The 12,940-nt window shown below is 57.6% G+C and overlaps 1 protein-coding gene across 1 annotated transcript; it reads left to right on the top strand.

The window, feature by feature from the left end:
• Positions 1 to 7,233: 7,233 nt before the first annotated feature.
• Positions 7,234 to 9,690, top strand: SLAMF9 (SLAM family member 9). Its single transcript, XM_053909518.1, is given in 6 exon segments — positions 7,234 to 7,342; positions 7,777 to 8,118; positions 8,264 to 8,288; positions 8,854 to 8,935; positions 8,938 to 9,079; positions 9,448 to 9,690. Coding segments are annotated over 6 exon segments (849 nt in total). The 5' UTR covers positions 7,234 to 7,296; the 3' UTR covers positions 9,660 to 9,690.
• Positions 9,691 to 12,940: the final 3,250 nt, after the last annotated feature.

Here is a 12,940-nt window from a genome sequence, read left to right as displayed (position 1 = left end):
ACTTCCTGCTGGCTGTTGTTTGCCCGTGTGTGTTGCTCACGCCCCCCGAGCCCCTGTGTGATGCTGTAGCCGCCGCATTTCCCGGCTCACGGCCGCCGCCGGCATCCAGAGCGGCGCCCGGCGCTTACCCGAAGCTCCGTGAATATTTGCGGGATGAACACACAGTTTTATGCGCCACTTAACAACGATGTCACCTCTGATAAAACGAGGCAGCGTCCCAGATTCTGATAAATTCTGGGACGTCGAAGCGCTGGGCTTTGGAGCCTGCTCTGTGAGTGCTAAAGTCAGTGAGAAAAGTACCCTCGGGGGGGCCCCCCTGCCCGGGCTGCGGCCTTGGCTTTCCTCCGGCCACTGGCCTCCGCACCCTTCCGGCTCCTTGAGCGCCTCCAGCCTCAAATACAATTAAAAGTGAAAAGCGTGTACAAATGCAAACTGACAATTCCACCAAAACACGAGTAACTTGTACCGCGCGGGTTTTCCGTGCGCGGGGCCATCACCAGATGTAGCTCTGTTACAGCTCAAGTCAGTCCAACCGAGTCAAGTCTCCCGCCAGCAAGACACCCGGTGACCTGGGGGTGGGCGTCTGCTTGGCCTCGTGTGGCCCCCGAGAAACGCCCCTCTAGCATCCGGACCTCTGGTTTTTGGTTTTGCTTTTTGCGGTTTTAATTTGTAAAATAAGGGGTTGGACGAGACCAATAGATTCTGAACTTTTCTTCTTTGGGCGACGGCGCCCTGTTTTCCAACAGCTTCTGTTTCAACAGCCCCCACCTCCCCCCGCCCCCCCGCCCCGGCCACGTCAAAGGATAAGCGCGGACACGGGACCCGGGACCCGGACCGTGTCAGGTGGATGCTCCCAGGCCTCGCTCCCGCTTCCCCTGCATGATCGGGGACAGAGCGCCCCCAAGTTGCCAGGGGACCCCCGGGAGGACGCACTGAAAGCCCCAGAGACCCTCTCCTGTTCTGGGAAGCCCAGCCCAAGAAGCGGGCAGTCTCAGAGCCCTACTCGCGCGGAGACAAAGATTTATGGCCGGGGAATTTCCTCTCCGTTTCAGTGAAACAGAGGAGCAGGCAGAGTGTGGTGTTCTCCAATGTTAGCCTGCAGCGGAACCCCCGGGGGACCTGGAGCAGCAGGCGGATATGCAGCCCCTCCCCCCACGCCCCCCACCTGGTTCCCTGGGTCTGGAGCGGGGCCAGAGGAACCGGCGAGGTAACCGGCCCTCCGAGGGACTCTGTGCGGCTCTGCGGTGCCCGCGCTGATCTCTGCGTTCTGAGCTCGATGGCACTTGGGAGAAGTCGAGGGCAGCGGGTGTGCGGGAGTCGCTCTGGGGTCTGGATGCCCGGGAGGGACGAGGAATGAGTTGCCGGGCGCGGCGCACCCGGGGCTCAGGGCAGCGAGCGTGCTGGGCTGACCTGGCACAGGGGGGTGGGGAGGGGGCGCGAACTCCCGGTAACTCCCAGCTGGGCCGCCTCCGCCAGCGACGCCCTCTGCCTCCCTGACCTCTGCGGATCGGTGCTGCCAGGGAACCTTCTCGAATAAACCTGGGCATGTGTCCAGCATTAGAGACTTCCTGTGTATTCTCCTCAGTGGCCCCAGATCCTGGCCGATGACCGAGGGGCTCTGGGCCGTCCTGAGGCCAAAGCCCTTCAGCTTCCCGAGTCGCGGGCTATCAGTGAGAAGCACATCTCACAGGCACGGACCCTCCCGGTTGTCACCCTTTGCAGGCTCATTTCCTTTGACACCTCATTTCTTTCCACCGCTGCCCGGCAGGCGGAGCAGGTGCGGTGAGGACCCCACTCCGCAGAGGGAGGAGCCCAGGCAGTGTGACTGTTGCAGGTGCGTTCTCGTACCCCCTGCCCGCCCCCCCGCCCCCTCCTGACCGTCGGGGCCATTCGTTGGCCAGAAGAGCTAAGGGTGGTCCTCAACTCTTAAAGCTTAGCTAGCGGGGCGCCTGGGTGGCTCAGTCATTGGGCGTTCGAGTCCTGATTTCAGCTCAGGTCATGATCTCATGGCTCGCGGGTTCGAGCCCCGCACTGGGCTCCGTGTTGACAGCGTGGAACCTGCTTGGGATTCCCTCTCTCTCCCTCTCCCTCTGCCCCTCCCTCCCTCTCTCTCTCTCTCTCTCTCTCAAAATAGATAAACTTAAAAAAAAAATAATAAAGCTTAGCTAGCTCACTGAGACTCCTTTAGTAAGATTTTGCTCCTGTTCTAGTGTATCCACATAATTTATCCTACAAACCAGGACCCTTCCTAAGAGCAAAAAGGGGCATTATTGATACCCAGGCCAGGACAACAGGCGTAAACTGGGACAGTCCCCAGAAACCTGGACCCAGAGTCCCCTGATCTGTTTCGAACCCTGTCCTTTCTCCCAAAATGTCTGCCTTTGACACACCCACTCAAACCCTCAGTTTCAGCAGATAACGTGACCTCTACTTTGCCGAGAAAATTAAAACCACCAGACAGGACTCCCCTCAACTTCTTGCCACTTACAAACCCACCCCATCTGTGGCCTTCTTTTCCTAAAATAAAAGACGATCTCGCACCCCGAGGCTGGGGCTTCCTCCCGGGCCCTGAATCTCAGCTCCCTCGCATCTTCTGGGAGCGGTGGGGGCCCCTCTGCGTCCACCCTGTCATTCATTTCCTGCTTCCTGCTTGCTTCTCTCCTCAGCATTTAAATATGTTCAACTGTCTCCTATCTTAAAACAGATTTTCTACCTAACCCCCCCCACCCCCATCCCCCCCCCCCCAACCTCCGTGCGCCTCTGGGCCGTCCTGTGTTTCTCCAGCCGTGACAGGTGACCTTCTGGGGAGAGCGGGCCTTATACACTCGAGCTGCCCTCGAGGCCCTGGGAGCTGCCTCCTGCCCCCTCCGCTGCCCGGCTCAGCTCCTTCACCTCAGTCTCTCGGCCTCGCCTGGTGGGATCCTGGCGGGATCCACGTGCCCTGCCGTGCGTGGGGGCTGTTCTCTCCCACCTCAGGGACCCCACAAGGGCTGGTCCCTGCGCAGGGGGAGCTCTGGGCCCTTCTGGGCGCCCTTTAACCACCTGCACGCTATTTTAGGGTTTTCCTGCCGCCTTCACGGCCCTGCTCAGTCACTGCTTTTAACCCTGACCTTGAAGAAGAAGGCGAACCGGGCAGGTGGAATAGAACAGAGACGTGAGGAGGTGGCTTATTTGGGACTCATCTGCTAATGGCTCCTGCAGGGCCGTGGCTTTGCTGTGCGGGTCCCCATCTGTCCAGACCCAAAGAGAAGCCGAGGAGAGAGAGTCTGATGAAAGGTCGGACCCTTTATTACTGCCCCTCCCCTCCGTCGGAGCAGGACCGGCTTCTCCCTGGCCCCTCTTTCCCAGGGCTATTATGGCAGGAGAAACTTATTTGTCCCTAAGAAAACCCGGCGGGAGACACCGGGGAGCTAAATGTCACGGGCGCAACTATTTTTATCACGGACAACGGTATCTTACTCTGGGTTCCTCCCAGAGCAGGGCCTTGGACAAGGGCCTGGGTGGAGGAAGTCTTTATGGGGAGGTGACCCGGGAAGCCAACCTGAAAGAATGAGGAAGACGAGCCTGGGAGGGGAGGAAAGCCAACACCGGCTGTGTCAACGGTGGGTCACTGCCGTGGGCAAGTGGGGCTCAACCCTTGAAGGACCACAGAGCACAAGCCTCAGCAGGGTCGCAGGGAAGGGCAGGGGGGCGTTTAGCCACCAAGTCAGCGCCTCACTGGCTGGGGTGGCCTCCGGGGTCTGTACACGGCCCCCCCTGCGCCTCCGCGCCTGGGCTGAGTGGCCCTCCACTGCTTCTGAGAAAGCCCAGAAGCGGAAAAGCAGAGGTGCAGGCATGGGGGGGGGGTGCAGCGGGGACCATCACGATGCCGTCCAACAGCAACGCCGAAATCAGCCTGGCCGGAGGCTGCGGGAAGGGAACCCAAAGTGTCCGTCGCATGCCAGGTGTTAGCCGGGAGCCTCTCTGCGCGGTTCCAGCACCGTGTCTATGAGACAGGTGTCAGGAGAGCAAAGCAGAGTGAGGGGGACCTCTCTTCTGGTGGGATTTACAGCAGGATTGAAGGGCAGCCTGGGTCCCTGCTCTGGGACCCCTCACCCGGGGGTGGGGATTCAGGGTGGGTCGCTGGAAAGAGAGTTCTTTGACACAGCTGTTGTTTTATTCTGAGTTCCCGCCGCTTCCCCCTAAAGGACGCGGGCCAAGGGAGGGGCCGTCAAGGTGAGGACTTGGGGAGGTTGGACATGGGTCCCGTGGGGGAGGGTCCAAGGCCTGGGAGCGTTGTGCGCTGAGATCTGACCCCCTCGAGGCAGGCAGGCGTGCGATGTATGCTGTAGATCCTGGCACCTGTCAGGGAGGAATATGACAGATCACCGAGGGCCAGCATTGAGACAGCCTGCTGGCTGCGTCTCTGGTGCCACACAGTGGGGACAGCGGAGGGGCGGGAAGAGGGGACAGAACGTTGGTCACATGTCCAGGGGCTGTGGAGGGACTTTCGAAGGACCACCCAGAGTAGAGATGCATCTGCCCTGGGTCAAGGGTAGGAGGGATAGGACCAGCAGAAACTCTCCAGAAGCCACAAAACTGCTCCTCAGAGGAAGAGACCTCTTAACCATCTGCCAGACCCCCAGACAGCAAAGCCACTTAGCCGGACGTCGTCACCTCTCCTTCAGGTGCTCACCCTGCTGGAGAGGCGGGGCAGGAGCTGGGGGCAGGGAGCTCCGGGCAGAAGTGCCTGGTAAGCTGGGAGGGAGCAGAGACACTCTTTTTATTTTTATTAAAAAAAAATTTTTTTTTAAACTTTCATCAAGCAGAGACACTCTTTCCCGTTCCCCGGTGTAGGCTCCCAACCTGAGACAGACCCAAGCCAGGGGAGGGGGAGACCGACTTGAAGTTAAGTTTGGAATTTTGTGTATTACACAGGACAGGAAGTTCTCATTTCTGAACTCAGACCAGAAGCCAAGACCAGAGTTCTCATCCGAGGCAGGGGAAGACCACCCTACTGGACAAAAATGAAGGGGCCGGGGGCACCCGGCTGGCTCAGTCGGTGGAGCGTGCGACTCTTGATCTTGGGGTTGTGAGTTCGAGCCCCACGTGGGGTGTAGACATTACTGAAAAATAAAATCTTTGAACAACAGCAACAGTGAAGGGGCAGTGAGCGACAGAAATGGAGTTGAGTTCCCACGAGGCAGAATGAAAATCAGATTTTCAGAGCGCTTGAAAATCATCTTCTGAGAAGTCCCTTCTGCACATCGGACTGAGAGAGCTTAGGGAGGATGGCGGTGTGCGAGAGAGAGAGAGAGAGAGAATTATGTCCCTCTACGCAAGAAGCATGACATATTGTTTATGCTTGTTTATGAAGAGAGACCAACCAATCTGGTCACACCGTGTTCACTGCAGCGGCCACGAAGGTGATCCTGGATCCCCGTCAAGAGAGAACTCGTCTTCCTCTGCAGGGGTGCAGTTGACGGACAGCCTCCAGCACAGCCCCCCGGGCCCCTGCTCTTCCTGGGGAGGCCCAGCTGTGACTGCGCAGAGAGGGTGTGGGATCTTTGCTGCAGAGCAGGGACGGTCCGCTTTGCACGGTGGTGCTGGTGGCCTCTCCCTGCCTGACCCTGCTTCCTTCCTTTTTATCTTTTATGGGCTTTTCCCTCCACCCACGTGAAACTTCGTTCACCCCCAACGCCAGCACCTGCTTCTCGGAGACCCCAACGGATAGACTCACCCTTTAAATTCTGCACATTATGCATGTGACTTTGTTTTGGTTTGTTTTGATTTCTTTTTTTAATGGGAAGATTACATAAGAACGTTTTCATACTCAGGCTGGGACCTGATCTACGTTTTCAAAAAACCTCCAATCCCTGAGGTTTGATGCTTCTGAAATTGAACTTTCGGGACACCCCACCTCATTCTCTCAGCAGATCCTACTACCCTTGAGATCGTTTCTCCTTGAAAGCTTTTCCTGACCTCCTGACTTCAAATTTGCTAGATCCCCTTGTCCTAGCCTCCCCAGATGAGTCCTTGGTGAAACTCATCAAGCTCTCAGTTAGTTGTCCGAGGTCAGACCCTTGCCCCTGATCTCTTTGAAGTCACGATCTAAAACTCTTGGTCACTGCTAATCCCTCAGGACTCAGGCCAGTGCCTCGGCCACAGAAGCTGCTTAGTAAATAGCTGACGGAGTGCTGAATCTGCCAACCTAAAGGCTTGAAAAGCTGGCCCTTGACCAGAACTGATGTATCTGCCCCCATTGTGTCCTCGGTCTTGGGGACATCGCTCTTGCTTCCTGATCATAGCACAGACCCGTAGAGTTGAGTGTTAAAAAAAACCTTAAGGGTTATCCCATCTGATGCCAGACAGGTTGTGCGACGTCCAACAATCCAAGACTTTCCAGTGTTAGCTTGACTACCAGGGGTGGAGACTACCTCGCAAGGCCACCACTGCCTCCTGGACAGCTCTGACCGTCAGATTTCCTACAGCTTTGGTCCGCATCGTATTCACACCATTTACTCTTTCCATAATGTGGACAACCTAAGGGGGTCGAAAGTTTTCTTCCTCCGAATAGTCTCTCAAGTGGGGACCTAGCAAGAGCAAACTAGAAATACTCCAGGGGCACCTGGGTGGCTCAGTCGCGTGAGCCTCTGACTCTCGGATTCGGTTCAGGTCAGGTCACGATCTGGTGGTTCACGAGTTCAAGCCCTGCCCCGGGCTCCTTCTCTCTCTCTCCCTACTCCCCTTTCTCAAAATAAATAAATAAACTCAAAAAAAAAAAACAAAAGAGAGAAATACTTCATTTATTCATCCATTCCAGAAATATCACTTGGTTGCCACCTGTGTCTAGCGTGGGACTTACAGAGATGCCCCAAAAGTTGGAGTCCATCTGGGGAGAGAAAGATGCTTATAAGGTCAGATGACCACAGCGACACAGGAACTTCCAAACGAGAGCTGATGCAGAGTATGCTGAGGGCTCAGGACAGGTGGTGGGGGGGGGGGGGGGTGGGTTGGGAATACAGGGGGCGAGGAGTCTAGGAAGGCTTCCTGGAGGAAGCAGGGTCCGAGTGGCGTTCGATGGACAGGAAGCATGAGTCAGGGAGTGAACCAGATCAGCAGTTGGGCTCAGAGAGAAGTTCCCAAGACCGACAGGGAAGGGCTTGGTGAGGATAAGGGAAGTCGGAGGCTGCTGGGGGGTGGGATGTATTTCCCCTCCTAGGGACTGTCAATCAGTCGCTCTGTCTCTAGCAGCCTGTCTTCTTCATAGTCTTGGGGGCCAAGCAGGCCAACCTCCTCGGGCGCAGGGCCGCTGACATGGGGGCCCTTCGGATGCTGTTCCTGTTCCTGCTGCTTTGGGCAGGTGAGAGACTGCAGTCCCGGGACAAGAGAGTCTCCTCCCCTCTGCTCTGCTGTTCTGCTGGGGCTTGGGCTGGCTGGGCACCTTCTCTGGGGCCGGATGCTTCGGCCCTTTTGGACTAAAGAGGAATAGGGTGTGGCTTTGGTAGGACCGAGAGATGAGGAAGCCTGAGCTCTAGAAAGGGGACCAGCCCGCAGCTGCCACGAAGGTAAAACCCGGAGGGGGATGACCCAGACGGAAGCCAGCCCCTGGCAGGTGCTCAAGTCAGGCACAGCGGAAAGCTAGAGCCACACAGGCGGCTGGGGGCGAGGCTGAGTGCGGGGCCCGGAAGCCACACGGTCCGGGGGCCGTGTGCACGCGCCACGGCCCCGCTGCCAGGCTCGGCGGCCCTGAGACACCGGCGGGGCCTTTGCCTCCTTCTCCTCCTTTCCCTGCAGCCGACGGGGATTCTGGAGATGGCGTGGAGGCCGAGGAAGTAGTCGCTGCGCTTCAGGAGTCCGTCAGCCTTCCCCTGGAGGGACCATTCAATGACAAGGTCGAGGACGTCATCTGGTCCTCTCGCATAAGGCTTGCCACGGTGGTTCCGGGGAGAGAGGGACAGCCGGCTACCATCACGGTGACCAACGCTCGATACGCGGGCAGAGTGAGCTTCCCGGACCCCAGCTACTCCCTGCTCACCAGCAATCTGAGCTGGGGGGACTCAGGGCCTTACAAGGCTCGGGTCAACCTGAGGACGTCCCAGATCTCCGCCAGGCAGCGTTACAGTCTCCGTGTCTACCGTGAGTCGAAGCTGGGAATTCTAAAGCTGCTTTTTGGGGCTCTCCCGGGCTTTGCACGCAGAGGAGTAGTGGTCTCAGGACTCAGGGCTGTGGTTTGAGGGGCTGGGACCGGAAGGCAGAGTGTCTCCGGTGTGCCCAACCCCAGGATCTGAGCTGCAGCCACCGATGCAGTGAGGCCCTGGGCCCTAAGGCTGTTCCCCTGGACCTTCCCAACATGGTGAGAGGGGCAGGTGCCCCAGACCTTGCCGGGGGGGGGGTCTCTCCCTCCCACCGAGATTCCGCCTCCTGGCGTTGGATGCCGCCTCTAGTCCCGAGCTTTTTATCCTTCTGTGTGATGTGAGGGCTACTAACCAACGTCTCCTCTCTACCTGGACCAAGTCTCTTAGTGCCTGTGACATTGACTGATGTTCTACCTCGAATCTTGCAGAGACGCTGACTAAACTATAAATGCCACCCCCCCAAGCCCCTCTGCACGCAGAACGTGTGACAATATTTTCTGGGATCAAGAAGGCAGAATAGGGTTTAGAGGGAGGTGGGGTGCAAAGGGGAGAGAGAGAAGGCGAGACATTGGGTGGTGGGGGCGGGGGGAGTAGGAAATGCCAAAGGCAGGTCTGTCTACCTTAGCAGCTGCCCGGGGGACCCTGGAAGCAGATGTTATGGTGGATGGGTTCTGTTAGTCTCTGTTTACATGAAGGGACTCTCAGGGGACACACCCTTCACCCCACTATTGAGGAGCTGTAATGTGTCCTTGATGTGTTCCGTAGAGAAGGCGGGCCTGGATGTGACCCACAGCTGGCTGTCCTGGGAACATGGCCCTGAGACACTGAGACAGTCCGTGAGGGTTCTGCCCTCAGCGTGTCCCGGAGACCTGGGGACAATGCCCTCTCCTATACCTGCAGGGCCACCAACCCCGTCAGCAGCGTCCGTTCCCGTCTGGTCCTTGCCGGGCCCTTCTGTGCAGGTACCGGGACCCCAGAGACAGGCGGCCACCTCCCTCCCTCAGCCCCTCCCAAGAGAGTGCCTGGGATCCAGAACCTCCCTCTTTCCCTGGGGGACTTGACCGGCTGCACTGGGGGGGGGGGCAGTGCTCCCCAGTTTCCAAAGGTTCTCTACTCTCTGGCTCAGCTTAAGATCACCCCCCGCCCCCGGATCTTAGTTCCTGAGCTTCCGTGACTAGAACACATATGTCCAGAGACACTTGAAAAGGAACAGCAACTGACTGCTGACTCGAGCCCCCCGTGTGGGATCTGGGCCGGGGGTCTGCCTCTTAACGGGGACCTCCCCCTCCCTCTGGCAAGCCCCGCTCTCCTTGCCTCCTTCTGCCCCCAGACCCTGGCTATGCCTTGGACACGTCCACTTACTTCTGCCTCTGAGCCAAAGGGCTGCTGTTCTCCTTCCTCGTGGTCACTCTGGCCGTGGGGCTCTGGCTCATCTGAGCCCAGAAAAGATGCAGAATGCCAGGGATAAGGACCCCCAGGAGAAACGAGGCTGAAGCCTCGCCCCGGCCTGGCCTGATCGCCCCTTGGGGACCCCTGTGCTGAGCACTCTTTCTTCTCAACCCCTCCCCCCACCCCGGAGTCCTTCCCCCCACCCCCCCACTGTGCTTTTCCTCCCAGGGTGCCACCGGGTGGGTGTCCGAAAGGGCCATACTCCCCGAGGGAAGATTATCCGGCAATAAAGTCAAATCAGGTGACCGCCACTGTGGAGGAGCCGGCCTTTGGTCCTGGGCTGGATGATTCCGGGCCAAACCTGCTTCCCTGAACTTCCGTCTGTTCCAGCTGTCTTATCTGCGGCTGAGGTGAGCCCGATGACCCTCGGTCACCTCCCTATCTGCCTGACGCTAGCTGCTCAGGGCCTCTGACGCCTGACCCAGGGGGACAACAACTCGGCTGGACCAGTAGCTGAAGTCTGGACCTCTGACCGCTGTCTGCGGTTGGTCTTATTGTCCTGTCCTCCCCTAAAGATCTCCATGTCTCAGACCTTCTCTCTGGACCTTTGTCCCGAAGCCATCCACGTTCCCCACCCCCCCGGGCCTGCTGAACCACTGTGTTGGTCACCCTCCCACGTCGGATCTTGTGGGTGTCACTCAATGCAGCCACCATGCGGGGCAGGTGGGGAAGCTTTAGGGAGGGGAACAGGAAGCCGCCCAGGTGACAGGTGATGAGGGTCGAGGGTCGAGGGTCGAGGGTCGTGAGTGAGTTGGAGGAGGTGGTGTAGGATAGGGTGACAGCACTGGGGAAGACGGCAGGAGCTCGGGGCTCTGCTCTGCCACTCGCTTGGGACATTTTGTTCAGCATCCAGACTCGGTCCGTTTCTACAAGGAAACTCTGCATAGGGGCAGGCATAGGGGCAGCCGATGGGGCTCTTACCAGAGACGTGGCTGTGGAGGTGGGGGCAGGACTATGCCCCTGGGGACCATGGGAAGAGGAGTCTGAGGGACTAGGGACCAACATTCCTGACCTTCCTCCAGATCTCACCTTCCCCTCTCAGCGAGAAGGATGCTGATCTCCAAAGGGACTTCCAAGAGAAGGAATGTCGGGCTGTGAAGGGGAGTGGGATGCACAGGGGTTGTGGGGACAAAGGACACAGCCTGGGAAACAGGACAGGGGGCCAGGCACGCTTTTCTCTTCCTTCCTTCCTCCCTCCCTCCCTTCCTTCATTCCTTTCTCCCTCCCTCCCTCTCTCCTCCCCCTCTCTCTCTCCTTCCTTCCTTTCCTTCCTTCCTTCCTTCCTTCCTTCCTTCCTTCCTTCCTTCCTTCCTTCCTTCCTTCTTTTCTTCCCTCCCTTCCTTCCCTCCTTCCTTCCTTGTTTTATTTTGAGATATAGAGGGGGAGAGAGGGAATCCCAAGCAGGTCCCACACTCTCAGCATGGTGCCCAACATGTGGCTCGAACTCACAAACCACGAGATGGTGACCTGAACCAAAGCTGGATGCTTAACCAACTGAGCCACCCGGATGCCCCATCCTGGTGACGTTTCTATGCAGGAGACACAGCCCCTTGGGGCCTGGGAAGGACGTATTGAGGTTGGGGACCAGTCCCCACAGAGCTCCTCAGGCAGGCAACTGATCTGCTCTAGTCCCTGAGGGCCCAAGCCCCGGCGCCCCTGGAAGAAGTTCCCTGGCCTGAGGTCTCCCAAGCAGTCCCACCTTCAAACAGGCCTGAGGTTCAGGGCCAAAACCGCAGCCCCAATTCCTCGGACTCCTGTAATACAGCTTCTGGAGACTGACTGGGAAGATAGATACAGGGCAACGGATTTCCCTGTGTTTCAGGGTCAGGCCCACGGAAAGTGAATGAAGGAACAGACGGTCCCTGTGCAGCTGGCCCGGGGCTCTCCCCCGGGACTCGGCCAAGTACTTCTCACGCCATCTCCAGATAGAGAAGGGCTGAGGCCCCAAACCATCCCAGGCCCCTGGAATTGGAAGGCAGAAGGTGGAATCGAAGCTCAGGGAGGCCCAGGCCTCTCGCTCTGCAGGAAGCCGGGACAATACCCACCTGGTAGCACTTTGTAGCATTTGCCTGTCCTTTGAAATAGGTGAAAGCAAATAGGGAGGGAGAAGGGTGCTAGTCGAGGCCCTACCAAGAGTCCGGCGCTGGGCTGGCACTGGAGAGGCAGGAAGGACACTGTGTGCCCTCAAGGAAGTCTTCCTGGAGTGTGTGAAGGTGTCATTACAGTGAGGTGTGACCAGGGCCCCCGTGAAGGTGAGGGCGAGGGTGAGGTGGGAGGGGCAGGACCGTGCCTTGGAGGGAAGAGGTGAATAGAATTCGGACCCCGGATTAGTAGGGAGTCCAGGGAAGGGAGAGAAAGGACATCCTAGCCGGACAGAGGATGAACCCGAAGACACGGGTTTGTGAGAGCACAGTGAGGTCCACACCCGTGTGTTAAAGAGGGAGGTAAGAGGTGGGTCTGGAGAGGAGGCAGGGCCCCCCTGACGTACTCAGGGCTGTGGGAGAATTCAAGCATGAACCAGACAAACACCGCAGGCTCTTGGACCTCTGGTCTCACTGGGTGCAGGAACCAGGCACGCCGACAGCTAGGTGACAGTCTGAGAAATCACACTGCTTTTCTTCTTTTTGAAAAGTTTCATTATTTATTTTTGAGAGAGAGAGAGAGAGAGAGCACGCACGTGCGAGGAGGGGAAGGGCAGAGAGAGGGGGAGAGACAGAATCCCATGCAGGCTCCCTGATGCCAGTGCAGAACCCGACCTGGGGCTTAGATCTCACAGACCATGAGATCGTGGCCTGAGATGAAATCAAGAGTCGGACCCTTAACCGACCGAGCCTCCCAGGCGCCCCGAGAAGCCACACTGCTTTTCTGCCCCGGTAAACGGGCCACTGCTCACAGTGGTCAAGTGTCCCTGGAACTGACAACATTGTCTGATCTTGTGAACAGGCTGAAAATACGTGGGCTGGCTGATACGCGGATTAGGTAAAATCCTAGTTGGTTGAACAAACTTTCCCAGAGAGTAGGAAGCGTGGATGGTGGGCAACCCAGAAGAAAATCTTACTTTTGAGCCTCAGGGACTCAGAGTTTCACTTCTGGCCTGGTGAAGGAGCCAGTTACAGGGCTAGGTTCCTGTTCTTGCCAAAAAGCCCAGAAGATACCTGTGAACCAGAGCAAAATGATAATAATAATACAGCTCACAGAATAGGCGTCCAGAAAAAAAAAGGATCCTATCAAAACCTTTCTAAAATGGAACCCTGTTTTAAATCCCAAGTTTACGAAACGTGACTTTAACAACTGAAAGAAATGGGCTCTTGTTCAAGAAAACACTGTGGAGACAGCAGAAATGAATGAATGTCTGGACTAGAGGGGTGGCTGAT

The sequence above is a fragment of the Panthera pardus genome, unplaced genomic scaffold, assembly GCF_024362965.1.
Source record: "Panthera pardus isolate Hobbes unplaced genomic scaffold, ASM2436296v1 HiC_scaffold_21, whole genome shotgun sequence".
NCBI classification, from domain to species: domain Eukaryota; kingdom Metazoa; phylum Chordata; class Mammalia; order Carnivora; family Felidae; genus Panthera; species Panthera pardus.
The sequence above is the reverse complement of the archived record's forward strand: the minus strand, read 5'-3'. Positions and strand labels throughout refer to the sequence as shown.